Source organism: Engystomops pustulosus, chromosome 10 (assembly GCF_040894005.1).
Source record: "Engystomops pustulosus chromosome 10, aEngPut4.maternal, whole genome shotgun sequence".
Taxonomy (NCBI): Eukaryota; Metazoa; Chordata; class Amphibia; order Anura; family Leptodactylidae; genus Engystomops; species Engystomops pustulosus.
In genome coordinates this window covers 57,948,571-57,974,377 of record NC_092420.1, presented here as the reverse complement: position 1 = coordinate 57,974,377, position 25,807 = coordinate 57,948,571, and the positions used below count along the sequence as shown (strand labels likewise).

Below are 25,807 nucleotides of genomic sequence, written 5' to 3'. Positions count from 1 at the left end.
CCAAAGCTTCCAATTAAAGGGGTATTTTGTTTTCTTTTATTCATCATCTATCCTTTTAATTGTTATGGCTTCAAGCTGAGGCAGGATGCTTTCTATATTTAAGGGTTATTTTTAATTGATTGCCAACTGGGAGTTGAATTTTTATCTTCTGCTCACTTTTCAATACACCTCACTATGGAACCCCTGCCCCCACTGCCACGGCGTATACATCGCAGGCGACATTGAGTGTGCAGGATCCACTAGTAGAGGGTTCAAAGGTTCTATTTTAAACTAATGTAACTTTTATTTGCATCTTTAAAAAGCTGGCATTTCCTTTGCTTTAATCACAGTCTGGGAAGTCGTTCTACCCTGTACCAAGCTTTACATTGTAAATTAAGCACTTCTTCCTGAACTTGCAAAAGCAGAAAATCAAGGCGTGAATTAAGGTTAGAAAAAAAGTTTCCTTTGTTCCCCCTAGAAAACTTGTATTGCAGATGAGACTAATTCACCTGAATTTGCAGTCTTGGGCATCCCCCTTGACAGGTGGTATATCTCAAAAGGACACCCCAAAACAGCTGTGGAGCCCTCCCCATGTGTAATCCAGCAAACACCGGCCGCTGACAGCTGCAGTCGGTTCTGGTACTGTTCATGGCTGTTAACCTGTAGATGCTGTGCTTGAATGTGGCCCTGGCACCTTGTATGGGAGAGATTAAAAGGAAACAGTGCCTTCTGAGGTAGACACGTCCGTTCTTTTGTTTACCATCACCACACCGTAGGTGAAGCTTTACCGTAGTTTTTTTTTGTAGAAGCCTTGAAATCATCCTTAAAACGCTGCCCAACAGTCAACTGTGCGCATGTACCTGAAAAAACTTACCCTTCATTCAGTAGAGAGGATACCAGTGAGTGGAACTGTAACAGCGCCAGGGGATGGTTAGGAATGGAAAGGTTCTACACAATATACTTTCTTGACCAAATATTTATTTAAATAAATATTAAATAAATACTGGGGCACATGTGCAGCACCATACCAGTATGCTCCCTGGCCTGTTATTCTAAAACTCTACAAAGCTTGAAAAAAAAAAGTTTAAAAGCGTAAAAAAATGAAAAAATCTAAAAATTCTAAATTATTTTCCATAGAATACTTTTAAAAATAAACATATAAGCTATCCATGTGTCAAAAAAAACTCCAACCTGTTCAAACAGAAAAACCATCAACATGTTCAAATCATCAATTTTTTGGCCATAAAATTTTTGTCAATTCCACCTCATTTCCAGGTATAATTTGCTTTGCAAAATAGAAGCCCTGGTTCTGTAAACGGAAAAGGGCTGCAATGTTAAGTGTCAGAGCCCCATGTAAGTGTCACCTGCACGGGCTGCACAGGATAATAATAAAGATATTCCCAGAGACGACTTCTGAGGAAGGCAGATACTGTTTGTTTTTCTAAGCTTCTCCATAGCTGTGGGATCCGTGAATTAGGATTTATGTATACAGTACATCCTGTCCACATGGAGGAGGCATGTGAATAAACAATAGCAACCTCCACGGCTTAGGTCCATGAGCTCAATAATCACTTCAATTGCATTTTATAATGTTTTAGCAATTTACCTCATTATATAATTCTCATATACATTTATATACAGTACAGACTAAATGTTTGGACACACAACATTCAAAGAGTTTTCTGTATTTTCATGAATTATATACTTAACAAAAAAGTGTGAAACAACTGAAAATATTTTAGGTTCTTCAAATGAACCACCTTTTGCTTTGATTACTGCTTTGTACACTCTTGGCATTCTCTTGATGATCTTCAAGAGGTAGTCACCAGAAAAGGTCTTCCAACAGTCTTGAAGGAGTTTCCAGAGATGCTTACCACCTGTTGGCCCTTTTGCCTTCACTCTGCGGTCCAGCTCACCAAAACCTGGTGACTGTGGAGGCCAGGTCATCTGGCGTACCACCCCATTAATCTCTTTCTTGGTCATTAAGCCCTTACACAGCTTGGAGGTGTGTTTGAGGTCATTGTCCTGTTGAAAAATAAATGATGCTCCAACTAAACGCAAACCGTATGGAATAACATGCCGCAGCAAGATGCTGTGGTAACTAGAGATGAGCGAGCACTAAAATGCTCGGGTGCTCGTTACTCGAGTCGAACTTTTCCCAATGCTCGAGTGCTCGTTTCGAATAACGAACCCCATTGAAGTCAATGGGAGACTCGAGCATTTTTCAAGGGGACCAATAAAATGTGTCATTTTATTGAGAAATAAGGAAGTCAGTCCTTGTTTCTTCGATTTTTTTATTCAGTGGAATATTCGTGGAACTTCAAAAAGGAGAATGACCCGTGTTAAAAATCTGCAATGTGTTCTTCACACATATTGGGGCAGATTTACTTACCCGGTCCGTTTGCGATCCAGCGGCGCGTTCTCTGCGCTGGATTCGGGTCCGGCCGGGATTCATCAAGGCAGTTCCTCCGACGTCCACCAGGTGGCGCTGCTGCGCTGAAGTTCCCTGAAATGCACTGAAGTTCACGATCCTATCCTGGATGAAGGTGAGTGCAAGCTCCGCGACACAATTTCCTTTTTTAAATGCGGCAGTTTTTCCGAATCCGTCGGGTTTTCGTTCGGCCACGCCCCCCGATTTCCGTCGCGTGCATGCCGATGCGCCACAATCCGATCGCGTGCGCCAAAATCCCGGGGCAATTCAGGTACAATCGGCGCAAATCGTAAATATTCGGGTAACACGTCGGGAAAACGCGAATCGGGCCCTTAGTAAATGACCCCCATTGTTCTTCACATACTATTGTGAAGAACACCTTTCTGTACTCATGTCTTCTGATAAGTTAGCAGATGTACGGAAACATCTGCAATGTGTTCTTCACTGTTCTTCACTGTGTTTCCTTAAGTGAAAGCTTGTTCTCGAGCAGGCGAAATACTCGAGCCGTTTCGAGTACGCCAATACTCGAACGAGTATGCTCGCTCATCTCTAGTGGTAACCATACTGGTTCAGTATACCTTCAATTTTGAATAAATCCTCAGTGTCCCCAGCAAAGAACCCCCACACCATCACACTTCCTCCTCCATGCTTCACGGTGGGAACCAGGCATGTAGAGTAATTAATTATTATTATTATTAATATTATTATGTAGAGTCCATTAGTTCACCTTTTCTGTATCACAAAAAGACACGGTAGTTGGAAACAAAGATCTCAAATTTGGACTCATAAGAACAAAGCACAGATTTCCATTGGTCTAATGTCCATTCCTTGTGTTCTTTAGCCCAAACAAGTCTCTTCTGCTTGTTGTGTTCCCTTAGCTGTGGTTTCCTAGCAGCTGTTTTACCATGAAGGCTGCTGCACACAGTCTCATCTTAGCAGTTGTTGTAGAGATGTGTCTGAGGCTAAACCTCTGTGTGGCATTGACTTGGTCTCTAATTTGAGCTGCTATTGACCTGTGATTGAGGCTGGTGACTTGGATGAACTGATCCTTCGCAGCAGTGGTGACTCTTGGTCTTCCTTTCCTGAGGCGGTCCTCATGTGAGCCAGTTTCTTTGTAGTGCTTGATGGCTTTTGCAACTGCACTTGGGGACACTTTCAAAGTTTTCCCAATTTTTCAGACTCATTGACCTTCATTTCTTCATTGCAAGGTAATGATGGCCACTTGTTTCTCTTTACTTAGCTGCTTTTTTCTAGCCATAATACCAATTCTAACAGTCTATTTAGTAGAATTGTCACATGTGTATCCACCTGACTTCTGCACAAAACTGCACTGATGGTCCCTACCCCATTTATAAGGCAAGAAACCCCACTTATCAAAACTGACAGGGCACCTGTGATGTGAAATCCTTTTCTGGTAACTACCTCTTGAAGCTCATCAAGAAAATGTAAGAGTGTTAGGATAGGGTACACACAAGACAGGGGAAGGTGAGCCCTGAGCTTACCCCAACCTCTGTCCCTTCCTATAGCCCCCCCACGCTAAACCGTGGGGCGACTACTTGAAGACTCGGAATATACTGAGTAAGTGTGGATAAGGGCAAACACAAACAGACTGACAAACATAGAACATGAAAGAATAGTAAACAAGCCGGAGTCACAACTAGAGGGAACGTCAAAGGCAGAATCAGTAAGCAAGAGTCAAAGTCCAAAAACTAGCCGAGTTAACAACAATATAGATACAGATACTGAGCAATACAAACGAGCAGCAACCAGGGAGAAAGGGATTTTCAAACACTGGCACTGGGAACTAGTGAAGCTGCAATTTATGCAGCCAGAACTCCACCTCCAGAATCTGATAGGAGCTGGACAGTACCTGGGAATTAACCCCTCACGGTGCAGAATAACCAGGCACCCAGCAGAGGTTCAAAGTCCCAGCCCCTCCTAGACAGCGCGAGATCTTAGCAGCCGCTGCCCAGGACGAGAGGTGGAGTTTGCGCGGATACGCGCCGGGGTACGGAGAACGCTGCTGGCACCACCAGAAGAACCAGAAGTCCCAGCAATCTCCCTAGCGAACCTGACAGTACCCCCCCCCTGACGGGGGGCCTTCGGACCCCTAGATCTTAAAGATGGCTTCTGAGGGTTGGCCTGATGAAACAACCTGAGCAACCGTGGAGCATGAACATCTCTAGCCGGAACCCAAGACCTATCCTCAGGACCAAAACCCTTCCAATGGACCAGGTACTGCAGGGAGTTACCTACCCATCTGGAATTCACCACTTTTTCCACTTCAAATTCCAGATTCCCCTCCACAATAGATGGAGAAGGAGGGTCAGGAAGAGGCAACACAGGCTCCACATAGCGCTTAAGAAGACTTTTATGGAAGGTGTTATGAACCCGCCACCCCGCTGGAAGTGTAATCTTAAAGGAAACCGGGTTAACCATATGAGTGACAACAAACGGACCCACAAACCTGGGCGCAAACTTCAAAGAGGGGACCTTCAATTTAAGGTTTTTCGTGGATAACCACACTTTATCCCCCACCACAAACGTACCAGAGTTAGTGAGCCTTCTTTCAGTCTGTTGGACCATAGAATCTTGTGCCCTCCGAATACTCTCCCGAACTTGTGACCAGAGCGAGCGTAACTTGGATGCAATAGCTTCCGCTCGAGGAATGTTAGAGACAGGCACAGATGAAAAAGAGAAACGAGGATGAAAACCATAATTGCAGAAAAACGGAGATACCTGTGTGGACGAACTACAGTGGTTATTAATAGCAAATTCTGCCAACGGAAGGAATTTCACCCACTGGTCCTGACTGTCCGAGACAAAGAGTCGCAGATATTGAATCATCTCCTGATTCATTCTCTCGGACTGACCATTAGACTCAGGATGAAACGCAGAGGAGAACGACAGATTAACTTCCAGTCTAGAACAGAATGCTCGCCAAAATTTGGAAACAAATTGTACGCCCCTATCAGACACAATATCATCTGGTATACCATGGAGGCGTACAATATTCTGTATAAACAAATCAGCCAATTCTTCAGCTGAGGGTAACTTTTTTAATGGAACAAAGTGTCCCATCTTGGAGAAACGGTCCACTACCACCCAAATCACTGTATAGCCTTGAGATGCTGGCAGATCAGTGACAAAATCCATTGACACTTTAGACCATGGCCTGGTGGGAACTGGAAGCGGAAGAAGAGGCCCCTCAGGACGTCTCCTGGGAGTCTTTCCTCGCGCACAGACCTGACAGGCTTGGACAAATGTGTGCACATCTTTAGTCATGTGAGGCCACCAGTAACTTCTCTTTACGAGATCCAAGGTACTCCGCATACCCGGATGACCTGCCAATACTGAGCAATGCGTCTCCTCCAACACTCTCAAACGACAAGAAATAGGAACAAACAATTTGCCTTCCGGAAGGTCTTTGGGTGCAGATTTTTGTCCTGCTAAAATTTGAGAGGAGAGGTGGGAGGAGACAGCTGCCAACACAACACCTGGAGACAAAATATTACTGTCCGTAGTCGCTGGAAGCTCAGGAGTCCCAAAGCTACGGGACAAGGCATCAGCCTTCACATTTTTTGACCCAGGTCGGTAGGTGACCACAAAATTAAAGCGAGAGAAAAACAAGGCCCACCTAGCCTGACGTGAGTTCAAACGCTTAGCAGTATCCAAATATACTAAGTTCTTATGATCTGTGAGCACAGTTATCGGATGAAGAGCTCCCTCCAAAAAGTGTCGCCAGACTTCAAATGCCCACTTAATGGCAAGGAGCTCTCGATTACCAATATCATAATTCCTCTCACAAGAGGAAAACTTTCTAGAGAAATATGCACAGGGCCTCAGTCTGGTGAGAGTGGAGGACCCCTGAGACAACACTGCACCTACTCCTACCTCGGAGGCATCAACTTCCACAACAAACGGTAGAGAGAGGTCAGGTTGAACCAAAACTGGGGCTGACGAGAATGCCGCTTTTAAAGTTTCAAACGCTGAGCAAGCGGCAGGGGACCAGTTGTTTGGATCAGCACCCTTACGGGTTAGATCCGTGAGGGGTTTGGCGATCACAGAAAAGTTCTTTATAAAGTTCCGATAATAGTTAGCGAAACCTAAAAATCGTTGAAGGGCCTTAAGATTTGTAGGCCGAACCCAGTCCGTGAGCGCCTGAACCTTACTCGGATCCATCTGTACATCAGAGGGAGTCACAACATAACCTAAGAAGGAAACCTTCTGGACGCAAAAAACACACTTTTCCAGCTTAGCGAAGAGGTGGTTTTTGCGCAACCTGGTAAGTACTTGGCGGAGATGTTGCTGGTGAGAAACCATATCAGGAGAAAAAATCAAAATATCGTCTAGATACACCACCATAAACACACCGATGTAATCATGAAAGATGGAGTTCATAAAACCTTGAAAAACCGCTGGGGCATTACTCAAACCAAAAGGCATAACCAGGTATTCAAAGTGCCCCAAAGGTGTATTAAATGCGGTTTTCCACTCATCCCCTTCTCGGACCCGAATCAGGTTATAAGCCCCTCTGAGATCTAATTTAGAGAAAACTTGGGCCCCAGAAACCTGATTTAAGAGATCCGGGATCAAGGGGAGGGGACCTGAGTTTTTTACCGTTATCTTATTTAATTCTCGATAATCAATACACGGCCGTAAACCACCATCTTTTTTCTCAACAAAAAAGAACCCGGCCCCAGTGGGCGACTCAGAGGGACGAATATGTCCGATTGCCAAACTCTCCTCAATATAGCTCTTTAGTGCCTCCCGTTCTGGCACCGACAAGTTATATATACGACCCTTAGGCAATCTAGCATCGGAAAGAAGGTCAATTTTACAATCAAACTCCCTGTGAGGAGGAAGGACTTGGGACAAGGGTTTAGAAAACACATCTGAGTAGTCAGAGAGAAAACCTGGAAGACTCTGATCTTCCGTGACTACTGTACATAGTGAAACTCTGGTCAGGTGTTCCTTACAGAGAGGACCCCAATGAACCAGCTCCAGAGTTTCCCAATTAATTACCGGATTATGGATCCGGAGCCAGGGTAGACCAAGAATGACATTTTCAGACAGGTTTTCCATAACTAGAAAAGAACACCATTCTTCATGCATAGCTCCCACCATAAGCTTCATCTGCGGGGTTCGGAATTTGATCAACCCTGCCTGTAGAGGGGTCAAATCCGCACCCGACATCTGGATAGGAGTGGACAATGGAATCAATGACATGCCAAACTGAGAGACAAAATTATAATCGATTAAATTAGTCGCAGCACCTGAATCCAAAAAGGCGCGACCAGTGCAGGAAACAGACTGAAACTTAACCGTACAAGGTAAATACATTCTAGCCACAATAGGGAGTACCTGAGCTCCTAAGCAGTCCCCCCGACTACTGCTTAGGAGCGGAAGTTTTCCTGCTGCTGCCTCTTGGAACAGGTGTTGATCTGATGATCAGGACTTCCACAGTAGAAACAAAGATGGCGTCTCACTCGACGTTGCTTCCGGTGTGCGGGAGAGATGCTATCCAGCTCCATGGATTCCAATTCTGGACTACCCGGAGACGGACTGGCCGCTGGCTGACAGTCCGAGGACACCCGAGGTGATCGCCTGGATCTTAGGCGACGATCAACTCGGATGACCAGAGTCATAGCATCATCTAATGTCTGAGGCTCGGCATAAGCTAAGACTAAGTCCTGTACTCGGTCTGACAGTCCGGACATAAATTGGTCTTTTAGGGCGCAGTCATTCCATTGCGAGTCAGTCACATACTGTCTGAACTGGGCACAATACTCTTCTGCTGTCCGTTTTCCCTGACACAGAGATCTAAGGTGGGAAACTGCAAGTGCTCGACGGTCAGGTTCGTCATAAATCTGGCCTAAAGCAGAAAAAAAAGCGTCAAGAGAAGAACGGGATGGAGAGTCAGGTGGGAGAGAAAAAGCCCAATTTTGCGGATCCCCACGCAACAGGGAAATTACCACGCCCACCCTTTGAATCTCTGTGCCCGATGAACGAGGGCGTAAAGAAAAGTAAAGTTTACAGCCCTCCCGAAATGAAAAAAAATGCTTACGGTCACCAAAAAACACGTCAGGGAGAGGAACCTTAGGTTCAGGTATGGGTGGCAGTGGATCCTGCGGTGATGTCTGCCGTGGAACCTGCATAGATTCCTGAATTTGGAGACGGGAAGCTAGATCCTGAACAAACTGAGTTAGGGTCTGGACCTGAGCGACCACAGCTGACAAAGGCTCCATGGAAGGAGAGAATGTAGCAGGTCGGATACAGGATGCAGACCTATGTTAGGCCAGTGTTTCTGTTAGGATAGGGTACACACAAGACAGGGGAAGGTGAGCCCTGAGCTTACCCCAACCTCTGTCCCTTCCTATAGCCCCCCCAAGCTAAACCGTGGGGCGACTACTTGAAGACTCGGAATATACTGAGTAAGTGTGGATAAGGGCAAACACAAACAGACTGACAAACATAGAACATGAAAGAATAGTAAACAAGCCGGAGTCACAACTAGAGGGAACGTCAAAGGCAGAATCAGTAAGCAAGAGTCAAAGTCCAAAAACTAGCCGAGTTAACAACAATATAGATACAGATACTGAGCAATACAAACGAGCAGCAACCAGGGAGAAAGGGATTTTCAAACACTGGCACTGGGAACTAGTGAAGCTGCAATTTATGCAGCCAGAACTCCACCTCCAGAATCTGATAGGAGCTGGACAGTACCTGGGAATTAACCCCTCACGGTGCAGAATAACCAGGCACCCAGCAGAGGTTCAAAGTCCCAGCCCCTCCTAGACAGCGCGAGATCTTAGCAGCCGCTGCCCAGGACGAGAGGTGGAGTTTGCGCGGATACGCGCCGGGGTACGGAGAACGCTGCTGGCACCACCAGAAGAACCAGAAGTCCCAGCAATCTCCCTAGCGAACCTGACAAAGAGTGTTCAAAGCAGTAATCAAAACAAAAGGTGGCTACTGAAGAACCTAGAATATATTTTCAGTTGTATCACACTTTTTTGTTGAGTAGATAATTCCACATGTATTAATTCAAAGTTTTGCTGCCTTCAGTGTGCATCTATAATCTTTATAGTCATGAAAATACAGAAAACTCTTTGAATGAGAAGGTGTGTCCAAACTTTTGGTCTGTACTGTACAAGCATAGTACCCATTTTATACTGTATGTGTAGTTATGAAAGACATCATTGAGGACCATGGAACTTGATCTATACAGCGATGTGGAATAATGGAATGATGGCGCTATGTAAATAAAGCTTTATTATTCCTAGAAAGCTCACCAGATTGAAGGCTTTAGCTTCTAATATAACATTTCATTTGAGGCATCCGTGCCAACGCATTGCAGTCTAAAGCGCAGATACTCATGAGCTGATCATATGTGTGTATACTGTCAGACCCCGAATGATCCCAAAAATGCAGATTAGCTGAGTTGAATTTGTTTCACCTATTCCCCTTTATACAGAAGTTATAACATCCTTCTTAAACGGGTTGTGCCCTTTCAGAAAATAATTGTTTGTGTTAAGAAAGGTTCTACAATATACAATTTAATTTCTGTATCAATTTCTTACATTTCCTTAGATCTCTGCTTGTTGCCCTTCTACAGGAAGTTTCATAATTGACTTCCTTTGGATGAAACTAGTTCCTGGTCATGTGATAGCATCACAGCTGTAATCAGAGCTGTGCGATATAACGAGTCGTGGACTTGTGTGACAATGAGTCTCACACTTGTGTGACATCACATGACCATGGACTGGTTTCCATCCACAGGAAGTAAACAATGAAAGCTTTCTATAGAAGGACAGCAAGCAGAGATATAGGGAATTGGGAGGAATGGTTACGCAAAGTAAATTGTAGAACCTTTTCTTTACACAAACAATATCAATTATTTGCTGAAACTGGACAACCCCTACAGTAGTTACGTTATTTCTATGACCTGCCTATAAAGGGCAGGGGTAGCCCCAGCCACCTATGTGTCCTGTTTATGACGTTTCATAGCTGTACACCAGAATACTTTACCGTAACCCATATTACAGGTCTGCGGCTAGCACAGAGAGATCAAGAACATTGTGTGTAGCCCTAGGACTAGAACTATGATGGAAAAAATGACCATGTCACAGGAACGTTATCTCAAACAAACTCATCGCTAAAAACAATGTTTCAGGAAAGCTCGAAAAATAAACAAAGAGTGGAAGGGAGGGGACATTGAGAGTGACGAGAGTGCGGCTTCCTGTCTGCTAGCCATACAATACTCTGATTAATCTGTGTACCACTGGAAGGTGGCCAGATACAACTCTGCCCTCCAGGTTAGTATAAGGCAGTGCGAGAAACGTACAACCCAAACCACAAAGTATATGATTTTTATTTCATTACTAAGCCTATTAATACTCGGTTTTGTGTGTGTTGCCATTGTTATGTCTTCTGACTCCTATTTTTGATTTTGAGGCAGACAGCTAATGCCTGACGCCTTCAATGAAGATCTTTTGGAAGATGGTTTTGTTGGGATTTTGCTTCATCTTTTACAGTAACACTATTTCTGTCCTTTTACTACAATTTCTATACAACAACCCCCCCCCCCTACAATTTTTGTGATAATTTGTTTTAATAGTCACTTAGCTTGTAACGCACATCCTTTAAAGATTTCTTTTCATCTGCTCCTCTTGCTCTGTAACATTGCTCAGTGTTACACAGCATTTTCTATATGACAGATTCCCAATATATTTGTTGTCAGACTTTATTGTTTAAAATATGACTTAATGGGGTTGTCTGAAGGTCGGAAAACATAGCTGTTTTCTTCCAAAATCAGCTCCTCGTTTGCCCATGGGTAGTGCAATTAAGCTTCATTCTTTTCTATACAACTTAGCTGCAATACCAGCACAAACTAAGGTCACGTATGGCACTGTTTTTAGAAGCCATGTTTTTCAACCCCTGGACAACCGCTTTAAGGTTCTGGTAGATTTTTCTTCCATTCACCCTTATTGCTCTGTTCTTATAGATTTGTAATTGGGAAATCCACAAAATCACAGTTCACCAAACCTGCATTGCTATGTGGGTCAGCTGTGCTGCACTGGGGGTCATTCGGTCAATTTTTCACACTTTGTTTCATTGCAGCTAATTGGTAAGATCAAAAATGTACATTTGCTCATTAATGTACGCTCTCTACCCCTTGACAGAAAAAACTGAAAAGTAGATATTTATAAAACAAGAAAAACTAAAATATCACATGGTCATAAGTATGAGCTTGGAAGCACCTTTTGAGCTAGTACAGCCATGTTTTCACACCAGGATTTGGGGATCCTCCGCCATTCTTCTTTGCAGATCCTCCCCAGTTCGCTCAAGTTGGATGTTGAACATTGGTGTACGCCATTTTCACATCCCTCCAGAGATGCTCAATTGGGTTTATATCAGGGCTCTGGCTGGGCCAGTCAGGAATGGTAACAGAGTTGTTCTGAAGCTGCTGCTGTTATTTTAGCTGTGTGTGTACGGTCATTGTCCCGATGAGGTCCAGAGCACTCTGGAAGAGCTTTTCATCCAGGTTTCTGTTCTTGGCCGCATTTTTCTTTCATTTCATTGCACCCAGTCTTCCTGTCCATGCAGCTGAAAAACACCCCTATAGCATGATGCTGCCACCATGTTTCACTGTTGGGATTATTTGGCAGATGATGAGCAACGCCTTGTTTTCTCCACCGATATTTTCTTTCTCATAGTCTGGGTGTCCTTCATGGGTTTTTTTTGCAAACTGCTTGCAGGCTTTCATATGTCTTGCACTGAGAAGAGGCATCCGTTGTCAGACTCTCCAATAAATGCCTGGCTGGTGAAGGGGCTACAGTGATAGTTGACTTTTTGAAATTTTCTTCCATCTCCCTAATTCTCCTATGGAGCTCTGCCACAGTGATCTTGGAGTTCTTCTATACCTCTCTCACCAATGCTTTTCTCCCAAGATTGATTAGTTTGGCTGGACGGCAAGGTTGAGGAAAAGTTGTGGTCATCCCAAACTTCTTCCATTTAAGGATTATGGAGGCCACAGTGCTCTTAGTAATCTTGACTGCTTTAGAAATTCTTTTGTGACCTTGGCCAGATCTGTGCCTTGCCACAATTCTGTCTCTGAACTCCTTGGGCAGTTTCTTAGACCTCATGATTCTCATGTACTCTGACGTGCTCTGTGAGCTGTGAGGTCTTACTCTGACATGCACTGTGAGCTGTGAGTGTCTTTCCTAATCAAGTCCTATCAGTTTAATTAACCACAGCTGGACTCCAATTAAGGAGTAGAACCATCTCAAGGAGCATCAGAAGGAAATGGACAGCATGAGTTGAATATCAGTGTCACAACAAAGGGTCTGAATACTTATGACCATGTGATATTTCAGTTTCTCTTGTTTAATAACTATAACAAAACTACCTACATTTCAGTTTGTTTTATGTCAAGATGGGGTTGTGGTTGTAGAGTGTACATTAACAAGTAAATTGGCTGCAATGAAACAAGTGAGTGAAAAATGTAAATATTTAATATATACTGAATGTTTTCCGTACCTACTGTACATTCTGCTCAACTCAGGACAGGCAGGACATTAAAAGTGTCAATGTTATACTCCATATGTTGGAGCTGAATGAATATTAAGCAGTATATCCTTGGGGCAGAGGTTGAAACAAATACAAAGTGTACTTACCTTGCACCTGTTCTTGTGTTATACTGGTTCTTCGTCTCTTGCTCCCAGCCAGAAGTGACAGGGGTCATGGGACCTGCTATGGCTAATCCATAGCCTCTTCGGACCACATGACATTTTTTATGACATCTAAGGAGACCAGAAATTGTGGGAAGCAGGTCCTGTCACTTCATGGCACTTCTGGACACAATGCAAGGCAAGCATGTCGGTAAGCCAACCATCTTACTCCAAATCTGATTCCTCAGTTTTCCCTAACTCCATCTCCACCAAAAAGGACTCCACCACTACAGTCACTCTAGCAGTGTTGAGATAAATGCAGGCATCTCTACCAGCGTATACATAAAGTGCATCCACATTCATCTCAACTAAAAGCCTAGAATGGGATGCACAACCTGTGCCAACATGCTACATGTGGCCTGCCAAGCCATGAATTGTGTCCCATACCATGCTGACAGTCATAGAGTTCAATGAGCACTTCCGTAACTGAAGCATTCATTGGTGCAGAAGGCCAAGTAGTGCTGAGTTAATCTCAGTAGTCCTTACTGCTCCAGGTCCTCTCTGATCTGTGTCCTCACTCATGATGCTGCTTGTATTTGTCGGAGTGAGGACACAGCACAGGAGAGGAGCAGGAGAGGACACAGAAATGGTAAGTACTTACGTACTGTACTGTGCTGCTTCCTGGTCCTTTACCTTTTCTGGTGCAGCTCTCCTCTGGGTCCAGGTGCCGGCTCATACAACCAAGGAGGATTACATGTGTCAGGAAAGGAAAGAATTTATTCATTTTTTTTGTCTGTTCTGGGGTTGCCAGTATTATCGTCTGCTCTGGGGGTCTCCAATATAATTATTAACGGAAATTTAAAGGAAATTTCATACATATACTGTATATCAGGGGTCCCCAAACTTTTTACATAGGGGGCCGATCACTGTCCCTCTCAGACCGTTGGAGGGCCGGACTGAAGTTTAAAAATAAAAAAAATAAGAAATTACAGCGCTAGCCCCTCATAATTATTTCCTATGCTGCCCCCCACCATTAAAGGAAACCTACCACTTGAAGTGGCAGGTATAAGAAGGACATACCGGGCACCAGCTCAGGGGGAGCTGGCGCCGTAGCTTATTTTTGTTAGTGTTTTAAACCGCTGTATCGCAGTTTAAAACACTTTTTAAACTTTATGGCCGAAGCTGCTTCGGCGCAGGGAGGTACGCGCTCAGCGCATACCATGCGCACGGCTCTCCTTCACTTCCTAAGTAGCCGCGCGCATGGTAAGCGCCGAGCGCGTACCTCCCTGCGCCGAAGCAGCTTCGGCTATAAAGTTTAAAAAGTGTTTTAAACTGCGATACAGCGGTTTAAAACACTAACAAAAATAAGCTCCGGCACCAGCTCACCCTGAGCTGGTGCTCGGTATGTCCTTCTTATACCTGCCACTTCAAGTTTTCTATGCTGCCCCCCCGCCATTAGTTATTTCCTATGCTGCCCCTCATAATAAATTATTTCCTATGCTACCCCTTATAATTAATTATTTCCTATGCTGCCCCTTATAATTTATTATTTCCTATGCTGCCCCTTATAATTTATTATTTCCTATGCTACCCCTTATGAGGAAATAATTAATTATGAGGGGCAGCATAGGAAATAATTAATTATGAGGGGCAGCATAGGAAATAATTAATTATGAGGGGCAGCATAGAAAATAATTAATTATAAGGGGCAGCATAGGAAATAATTAATTATGAGGGGCAGCATAGGAAATAATTAATTATGAGGGGCAGCATAGGAAATAATTTATTATGAGGGGCAGCATAGGAAATAATTTATTATTCCCTATGCTGCCTCCTCATAATTAATTATTTCCTATCCTGCTCCTCATAATTAATTATTTCCTATCCTGCTCCTCATAATTATTCCCTATGCTGCCCCTCCATTATTATTTTCTATAATGGCCCATAATCCATAATTTCATATATTAGGGCAGCCACAATGTTTCTACTGCTGTTTTAAAAAAAATAAATAAAAACCCTGTACTTACCTCTGGCTCCCGCGTCTTCTTTCTTCTGGCTGCTGCCGGACAGGAAGCGGTGCGCGGCCGCGTGATGACGTAATCACGCGGCCGCGCATCCAGGTTCAAGGAGCGATGTGCGCCGGGGTTGTCTTCCGGCCACATCGCTCCACTTGCAATAATAGTGCTCGAGCGGCCGTTTCCGGCCGCATCGAGCACTATTCAGTGACGGGCAGGAGCTTCCTGTCCGGATGGACGGAGGCCCCTGCCCGACTGCCGAACTGGATACGGCCCGACTGCCGTACTGGAGCGCCAGCCCGGGGGCCCCCAAATAACAAATCCTTATCCCGGGGCTCAGGCCTGGATGGGACGGGGGCCGGATAGAAACGGTCGGCGGGCCGCAAGTGGCCCGCGGGCCGTATTTTGGGGACCCCTGCTGTATATACTCGTGTATAAGCCGAGTTTTTCAGCACAAAAAATGTGCTGAAAAACGTCCCCTCGGTATATACACGAGTCAATATACACGAGTCAAGAGTAAAAAATACTTAAAAAATAATAAACTTATATACTCACCCTCCGGTGGCCCCGATGTGCAGCGCTGCTCCCCCGATGTCCGCCCCCCTTGTCTTCAGGCGTCCGCGCCGCTTGTCTTCAGGCTTCCGCGCCCGTCTTCTTTCTTTTGCTGGGCGCCACCATGTCTTTCCCCCGGTCGGCGCCTAGTATGACGTCAGCAGTGGCGCGTCATACTAGGCGCTGGCCGGGAGAGAGCAATGGCGGCGCCCAGCAGAAGAAAGAAGACTGGCGCGGAAGCCTGAAGACAAGCGGCGTGGACATCGGGGGAGCAGCGCTGCACATCGGGGCCACCGGAGGGTGAGTATGTAAGTTTATTTTTTTTTAATGCTGGGGGCAAGCTGTATACCACTGGGGGCAAGCTGTATATCACTGGGGGCAGGCTGTATACCACTGGGGGCAAGCTGTATACCACTGGGGGCAGGCTGTATACCACTGGGGGCAAGCTTTATACCACTGGGGGCAAGCTGTATACCACTGGGGGCAGGCTGTAAACCACTGGGGGCAAGCTGTATACCACTGGGGGCAGGCTGTATACCACTGGGGGCAAGCTTTATACCACTGGGGGCAAGCTGTATACCACTGGGGGCAGGCTGTAAACCACTGGGGGCAGGCTGTATACCACTGGGGGCAGGCTGTATACCACTGGGGGCAGGCTGTATACTACTGGGGGCAAACTGTATACTACTGGGGGCAAACTGTATACTACTGGGGGCAAACTGTATACTACTGGGGGCAGGCTGTATACTACTGGGGGCAGGCTGTATACTACTGGGGGCAAGCTGTATACTACTGGGGGCAGGCTGTATACTACTGGGGGCAAGCTGTATACTACTGGGGGCAAGCTGTATACTACTGGGGGCAGGCTGTATACTACTGGGGGAAGGCTTTATACTACTAAGGGCAGGCTGTATACTACTGGGGGCAGGCTGGTCTGGCTGTATACTATAGGTCTGTGACCAATGCATTTCCCACCCTTGGCTTATACTCGATTCAATAGTTTTTCCCTGTTTTTGGTGGTAAAATAAGGGCTCTCGGCTTTTACTCCAGTATATACGGTAATTATTTATCATCCACAGCCTGGATGCAAGGTCAGGGAAAATACACTTTGTTTTGGTTCTTTTTGCCACACTTGCCCCAAAAGGTTTCTCACAATTCATAAAGATCTCCGTTATTGTACTATAAACATACCTCCCATTGTATTTTGTATTACAACATTTGGAAATATGCTGTCACATATTCTGCTTATGCGGGCCGCCCTCCTGCTTTAGCCTTTTCCGGAGCTAATGTATATGTTAAAACTAACTTAGAAAATTAAAATAAAGAGTTGATCAAAACACCGGCAAGCACACTGTGATGGCGTCAGATGCTTGGCGGAAGAGGAACTTTATTTTTGTTTAAAATAAGAGGAGCCATAAAACCAGGAGCACAGAAGGGGGCACAGTAAGAGGGGGAAGCAGAAGTGGGGACCATAAATAGAAGTGGAGCAGAAAGGGGGGCACAATAACAAAGGGGGCAGAGAGGGGGCACAATAAGAAGGGGGGCAGAGAGGGGGCACAATAAGAAGGTGAGCAGAGACAGGGCATAATTAGAGGGGGAGCAGAGGGGGCCAGAGAAATGGGGACTAATGAAAGGGGAGGGGGAGCAGAGAAAGGGACCATAATAAGAGGGGAGGGTGAATGGGGCATTGTACAGGGTGAAAATATACAGGGGCTTAATTACTAAGACCCCTTCCACACTTGCAGATCACGTCAGAGTTTGATCAGTGAAAAACTGACATTTTTCATCAGAGTGCAATCAGTTTTCAGTCAGAGTTTGTTCAGTGTTTCAGTTTTTCGCACGCGTTTTCAATGCAATTTCAATGCGTTTTTCACGCGCAGAAAATGCAAATGGACTCAGGGCTGAGCTCTACCTTTTCTATGGCAATTGATGCGTGAAAAACGCATTGCACTTGCATTGCACTTGCATGTGTCTCAGAGTGCAATGCGTTTTTGATGCATCTCCATAGACTTGTATGGTGCGTTTTTCACGCGCGTGACTTGCAAAAGTAGAGCATGTCGAGATTTAAACAGGCGTTTAAAAAAAACCCACGTGTGTGCATGAAAAAAAATGCAAGTCTGAAAAGACCCATTGGTTACAATGGGTCAGAGTGCAATGCAAGTTCTGCACGTCAAAAGCACGCGCGTGAAAAGTGTGAAAGGGGCCTAAGGGTCCGTGGATCGCATTTCCGTCGGACTGTTTATGTTATACCGGATTTGCCGGTACAGGTATTTAGTAGGGGATTGTGTTGCACGTGACAAAAATCGGGGGGCGGGCCGTCGGACAATCCGACTGATTCTGACTGAGCGCGGAATTTAAGATTAAAATTGTGTCACAAGCCATGCACCTACATACACCTTGAAGAAGAAGGTGAACTCCGGTGGACCTGAGCGGGGAAGCGACACATGCAGGATATCGGGCACACGATGTTAGTGAATCGTGGCAGAGTGTATTATCGTCGGACAATGCACTTCCGGACGGGTAAGTAAATGTGGCCTATAGTGTAAGAGCCATTATTCTAGGTATTATACTGTGTCGGCCTACTAGGGGGGCTCCTCTTTCTTTGACCCAAAGGTTGGGAGGTATGCTATAAATATAGCTTGCTGTACATTTCTTACCCCTCTCATGTTTCAGTATATATTGCAGCCTGTAGTCTGAAATGAATTAGGATGGATTCCAATGGAAAACATGTGTGTTTTTTTAATAAGGGAATCTTTAGTAGAAATGTGAACATGAACAACAAAAGTTCTCACCTTATAAAATCCTATCATCTTTTCTTCAATTAGTGAGACAACCAGGATTACATTAATCTATTGTCTTGTAGTGAGGTGATGATAAAACAATAGTGTACTACAGGGGAATAAAACAATTCACCAATTTTACCTATTCCCATTATTCAACAATAGAAATATACATGTGTGAAAGTGCTATTCAGGGAAATAAGCTATTCTCTGTCCATGGCACATGTATAAACTGAGAAGACTAAATGGGATTAGGGTTTTCCATATATCACTGTAAATGATATCACTGAAGACACGTTGTACCATAATGTGTGAGAGCCTTCACATTGCACAAGATTGCTTTCCATTGAATAAGCCAGGAACACTATCTCCTCGCACATTTCCGAATGGACTGATTGTATTCAGGACTCCCAACATGTCTACATAAAATATCAATATTCCCTACGTGAAAACTGAGATCCATGATACTGGAAAGTTTATGGTTTGGGGAGAGAATTTTGAATAAATCCTCAAATAACATATTCTATAAACCTGCATATTACAGAGCCTACCTCTCCCTCCTTCATCTTTTTCTGCTCTATCAAAGGCTAGGTCAGGTCCGCATGTATTTCTATGGGCATACACAGCTGTAGTTTCCACAATTCTGTGCATTCTGTGCCAACTACCTGAGCCTCAAATTATAAAGCAGGTCCTATTCTGGTAGTCTTTTATTTCATTATCGGTGCATGAGTGAACCTCACATATCTGTGGGCCCGTGAAAGCCCTAAAGCGTGTGCAGGTGGCCACAGACTGCAAATATTGCCTGGCAGGTCTAACATCTAACGTTTTAGTAGAACGAGTGTTGTTCTTGAACCGCTAACCACGGATCCATGTTCTGTTTTTGTGGCCCATGCGTCATTAGTGCTACTGAGCCATCTGCCATATCCGTATGCCATCCGGTTTTGTGGAAAGTTTGAACATGTCCTTAGCTTGTCCAAACCTATTGAAGGGTCACACAATTGTATTACCTAGCAAACTAGCAAATACAGTCGGCACACAGTGGACATCTGTATGGCATCCCGCATCGTGCCACTGTGTTTGGTCCGTAAAATCCGTCCAGCACATGGTCCGTGATTCATGTACCAACCAGGGTTGGTCTTTAGCCCTCTTGCCCACAAGCATTTTTCTTGTGCAAGTCCAATTCAATTCTTCATCGCCATCATAGACGTGGGTTTTTTTAACACTGTGCTTAAGTCGAGCATATACTACTTTCATGTGGTTGTGAGGAAAAACACATCCATTGAAGTCTATAGGAACATGAAAAAAAATGAATAGCACTAGGATGCATCTTAGTGCGTCAGTTTTTCCTGCATGAGTTTCAAGGAAGTAGCTGAGAGAAGAGAGAGTCTAACACACCTGAAAGATGGGCATGTGCTACCAAAAAACGCATTGTTCATGCTGAATGAATTCTGAACATAATCTTAGGAAAAGTTGTTGGATTACCCAGCTTTTCCAGAACCTAAGAAGAACCAAGCAATGACTGGATAGGATTTTGGTTGACGCTTGTTCCTATGCACAGCACACGACAAGCAGGGTATAAGTAACCTTGTAGTAGAACGTGATATTTCTGGGAGACCTTGCTCTGCTCCCTTCATGGCTCCCGCAGCCTTTCTGTAGCTTCTTAGTAGCCGCACTGGAAAATACATTGATTTACACTCCCAAGTATCTGATACAGTGATATACTGTGGCGTACATCGCAGGGTCATCAGTGGGAGGGGGATCACATCCCTGGAAGAACATTCCTGAAATATCTTATAGTACAAGCATATATCACATAACGTGCACTCTCAGCCCAGCTGCTGGGATACAAAATACAGAATTAGTGATACAGTAAGAAAGAATATGGATGAACTCTGCTGGTAATGAGACATTTTATGAAGTAAATGAATGTGCCAAAATCCAACTACCCAATCCCCATCTCACTGTCATTTACTGTCCAGAGAAGCCCATTGTCTGCGGGTCCCATTCAAATGCTTGGTCTCCAAGCATTTTGTAAGACAAGCTTGTATTTTGCAAACATTGTAGCTTCATTTACAAGCAAAATTTCATAATCCAATCATTATATGATCCCTTGCCACCCTCTACTGTACTGTGTGTCCCTTCTCACAAAATTGTATAGCACATTATTAAAGAAGTAGAAGATAAAAAGGGCTAAATGTTGTAATACACGTGATATTTTTGGTATGGAATGAATTGTTTGCATTTCAATTATTTCATTTGATATACAGTACGAGCGATTGGGATTACAAGCACAAATTCAACTTGTAATCAAAGGTATTCGGTCATTGTGGAAACAGTTGTCTTGGTATCAATGATTTCCTATGGGAAAACTTACTTTGATATACGAGCGATAAACAAATTATACAATGAATGTATACAGTGTAATTTTGGATTACGAGCATATCAGTAGCTAAGGAATCAATCTAATCAGTGTTTTCACAGTATACAACGTACACTGAGCAGAATGAGGCAACAGCTATGCCTCCATCCAGTATATGTCAATGGGTACGCTCAGTGTATATGTCCCGACGTAAATGCTGAGCGTATACTAAGACGCAGTCTTAGTGGATGTTTGACAACTTTTTCTTTACACCAATTCAGTTAAAGTGATCAATTGACTTTTTGTGGGCAGAATTATCAGGAGTCGTCCTAAAACTCCACCCATTAGTGAGAGCGGGACCCTCTATCCCGGATCACTGGGGTCCTGTGAACAGTTGGGAACCCAGACTCACTGATCAGCTTGTTATGCCCTAACCTGTGAACTTTAAGCTTAGTCTCTAATACCATTGTATAAGGCTGGGTTTTCACATTCTGGTTCTGTGGCAGTTTTGCAGCTTTTTTTATCTCTGAATTGCAGCAAACCAATAGTTTACGACCGGAGGAACTGCACACGTCTTGTGGGTAGGCTTATGCTGAGTATCCAAGCTTCAGAACCACAACAAGGAAACCCAGCTCTAAGATGCTTTGATTATACTAAAGTAACAAAACTGCAGCAGAATACAATAGAAAATGATTTTTGTGCAGCTATTATATATGTAACCTCTTGTACTTTGTGTTTGACAGGTGTTTGACTTTCATCTGCAGCAGGCTGACATGATGCGGATCTCCTCACTACATAGTAACCAGAAGCTAATACATCTGACATATCCATTATGGAAGGGATGAATATAGGATCCACAGACATCATCCAGAAGGCATTATCAATAACCACTAATATATAAGCCATTGATCACTCCCCTGTACAATGGCAATCCTTAGTATCTCCATCTAATAATCTACGTTCAAGATTGCATCTACTATGTGTGCCTTATGGAAGAGTGCAAGGTTTTCTTTTTTTTTTTCCGATTTCTAACCCAAATTGCAAGTGTGGTCTAAACATTTAAAAAGTTTCGATTCACTTTAGATTTTTGCTTTACTAATCGTACCCAACAACCTGAATGTATTAACACATCTTTAAAGGGGTTGTCTAGGGAATGATCATTGACACAAGGAGGTGTTCTTCTGGTCTACTTTCTATTTGGGATTTTTTTTTTCAAAAAGTCCCAAGTCATGAATCTGGCTTTGCATGGTGTTGCAGTAGCAGAAGTTCTATATTTACGCCAAATTAATGAAGAGGCGTTAGTATTCCTGTAAGACTTTTTAGCAGTGAAAAGTCCCAAAAAGCCCAGGAAAACCAATGATAAATAACCCCAATAGACATCTTTCTCTGGATCCTGTCTCACCTCCAGGAGATAGAGCAGAGGGTTGACCAGATGGATGTAGTTGTGTGCAGTATGTTTACTAAATAAAAAAAAACTCTGATTCCCAATGCAATTATTTCTTATTCCAAAAATACCCAGTAAAACCAATGAGAAATAACCTCCAAGGTGACAAAGTAATGAAAGCTGCTACAATGTAGACACCATACTGTAACCTTCAGGCAGCCTTTACAGAACACGCTGAGCAATCTCATTGCCTGGAATTCTTTGTGTAATAATTGTTTTTAAAGAACAATCCGATTACAATTGCTAAATTATGACAAGAGCGACATGGCCTAATGTACTATGTATAGACTCTCTAAACTAGCAATGGACATATTGTGCAACATGGTGAAGAATATATTGCAAAAACATTTCATGTTTGGTTGAACTGAGGTTGTGGTTGAACTGAGGATCCCATGTAAAGGAAGCTCGGCTAAGATATTAGAAAAGTGTCTATCCGATTACCTAATAGATGGTCACAAACTCAATCAGTTCTTTCCAATAAAAATATGTTGTATGTGCAGGCTGTATCTTCTGGCTGTGTACACCAAACTGGCAGAGACTGTACCCATCTTATTGCCTGAGGAGTTTCACCTGTAAAATTGCTAAATTGCACAAAAGCCACAACAAAATTGCACACATTTGGATGTTTTTGTCCTCTTTCTTTGTACCAGCTGAACTATACCTAGATATCACACGGAGCACCCACATTACAGAATTTCTATGGCAGCTGCTCACTGCAGGGTTTTCTCCCTTAGCTTTTCACCGTTAAAGGGGTTTTTCCAAGTTTGGTTGTTATCCCCTATCATTTCCCAATAGATGATGGATGCTCACCCTGCTCTATTCTATACAATGAAAGTGTTGGGAGAGCCAAGCACAGCGCTAACCTATCTCCTGCTCGCCCATTCATTGTCAATGTGCCAGAAATAGCTGAGCGATGTGCTTTTTCGACATTCCCATGCTAGGAAGCATCCCAGACCCACTGCTCCATCAGTAAGTCCGAATGGGACTCTCTTTACAGGCTGGGGTCCAATTTCATGATCACTGGTATCCCCAATGATCAGCTTGTTATCTGCAGGATAGGGGATGCAATGTTATGTAATGCAATGTTTTAATCTAAATGCTGTCCATGAAAAAAAATAGAACAGTTTAGTCGAAGAAGAGGTTCATGGTTCACTTTTATGGAAAGGATTTGTTGTATTACCTTTTCTCATTTGCATTCTCTTCCTGTCCTTTATGTCTATGTAGTTGTCAAAAAATGGACTGTACTAAAATATTATCCATACACCATGTCACACCAGTTTCTTTTTTACAGATGTTTTACACACAGACCAGACACAGATCAAAAATGTAACAAATGATGGATATAATAGTCCTTTTTCTACTGTCTGTAAAAGGGATGTTCATGTAATAGCTTCTTCACATTGCAAAGGATAAAAGCTTCAGCAGAAACATGATCCTTTTTGATGCGCTACTGATTCATTCCTACTCACTAGTGAGCTACATAGCACTGTATCAGAGTGTACAACAATTTCAGTCACCTTATCTTCAGTCCAGCTGGAGTAGCCACTTTTTGCCTCTCCCTTCTATTTACTGGCCATATGTACCCACTGCCTGTTTGATGCCTTATGGCAGTGGTGGCGAACCTATGGCACGGGTGCCAGAGGTGGCACTCATAGCCCTTTCTGTGGGCACTCAGGCCATCACCAGAGATGACTCCAGATTTCTTCCTGCAGTCCCAGACAGCCCAGGACTTGCTGTGCACAGAGCTATTTTAAAGTGAGAGCGCTACCTGGGACTACTGGAGGAGTGGGAAGGTGTGGACAGATCTGGATTATCATTGTAGCTCCTGCTCCGGCCCTGACAATTCTTCCTGTTTATGGGACCCTGGAGGGGAGCTACAATAATCATCCAAATTTCTCCTATTTTCTGCTTTATTGGTGTCCTCAGGGTGCTGATATGAATGAAAGCTGTGACAGAGAAGGGAGTTTAAATCACAAATTTAATTTCTGTGTTGGCACCTTGCAATAAATAAGTGGGTCATGGTTGTAGTTTGGGCACTCGGTCACTAAAAGGTTCGCCATCACTGCCTTATGGAATAGGATTTTCACTCATAGTTGGGATATAGATGAATTAATCAAATGTTGTATTAACTCACCAAGAACATGTTGTTCCCCAATAGCAAGAATCCATAACCGAAGACTTCACCACATGATAGGAGTATGTTCTGTTATTAGCAAATGACAGAATTGTAGCTCTCAGTGTAAGGAACCTCTGTGTGTACATGATGTGACATGATCTTTCTAATTTCCCGCAGCCCCAATCTCTGCAGCCAGTAGTTGTAATTTACACTCCTTTACGATGTGTTTAGATGAGACCTAACTCCTGTAACTCGCAGCTTCCCCTCCCATCTCTGATATTAGTTCAGCCCTCATTTCGCTGATAGCGCCACCCTAGGGCAGTGGTGGTGAACCTGCGGCACAGGTGCCAGAGGTGGCACTCAGAGCCCTCTCTCCCCAGCAGACATGGCCTCTACCTACAGTCCCAGACAGCCCACGACATGCTGCAGTTTTAAAGCTCCGCATCCTGAATTGTCTGAGACTACAGGAGGAGTAAGGAGATGTGGACAGAGCCTGATTAACATCAGAGCTCATGCTCTGGGCCCCACGCTTCTTCCTTTTTCAGGGGACAGTGGAGAGAAGTTACAATGATAATCTCAATTTCACCTTCTTTTTTATACTGTATTTGTGTCCGCAGGATGCCAATACGATTGAAAGCGGCAACACAGCAGGGAGCAGTAAGTTCCTGCTTAAATTGGCATGTTGGCACTTTGCAAAAATGAAGTGGCTTTTGGTTGTAGTGTGGGCACTCACCATCACTGCCCTAGGGGTAGAGCTTACATCCGCATAACTATAACTCAGGAGCGCAGTGAGATGGCTGCCATGAGCTGGACCATGGGCTGCCAGTCATTTCAATGGTGAATAAATTGAAAGAAGTTGATTAATAGCCTAAGCCAAAGTAAGGGGAGAAATAAGCACCAAAACTTTTAATTAGTCAGCATTTAATTGGTAAACTACTTTCAATAACTTCCAACGCTGAGATTGTGCTGCATCTAATAACACTAACACTATAATAAACTATTTAACATTATGTGAATGTATTATTTGCTCTGTTAATACATCCGTTTCAGTAAATACAAGTATTCCCTATAATAAGACAATTCTACATTGAACGGTTATCACATATTCCTAAATAATTGTCAATAAATTCCTAAATAATAAATCAATTGAGAACTAGGCATTTGTTTTTTTTTCAGGGGGGGGGGGAGGGGTTGTACTTCACAGTGAAAGGAAAGATCCCCAGAATTGTTCTGGTATGTAACATACTGTACAAGTATCTACTGCCATAGACATGTCATGGGGCCCCATGTAACACAACTTACCACATACAACTTACCACATATATTCACTTTTTGGTACCTTTTCTAATTCAATGCAATGATGTTGTAGTTTATTTGGCTTTTACAATGATAATATTACAGTATAAAAGCTTTTCTCAAATAAACTTTTGAACATTCTCATGTTGTGTAATTTAGTTACCA

General features: G+C 43.7%; 1 protein-coding gene across 5 annotated transcripts in view; it reads left to right on the top strand.

Annotated features, from left to right (window-relative positions):
- The window catches only part of LOC140104889 (glyoxal reductase-like), a 94,037-nt gene extending 68,521 nt beyond the window's left edge, over positions 1-25,516 (top strand). For all 5 annotated transcript variants that reach the window (XM_072128657.1, XM_072128658.1, XM_072128655.1 and 2 more), the window contains one exon: positions 21,530-25,516. In XM_072128657.1, coding sequence (XP_071984758.1) covers positions 21,530-21,631 — 102 coding nt within the window. In that variant the 3' untranslated portion in view covers positions 21,632-25,516. The remainder of the gene's footprint in view (positions 1-21,529) is intronic.
- Positions 25,517-25,807: the final 291 nt, after the last annotated feature.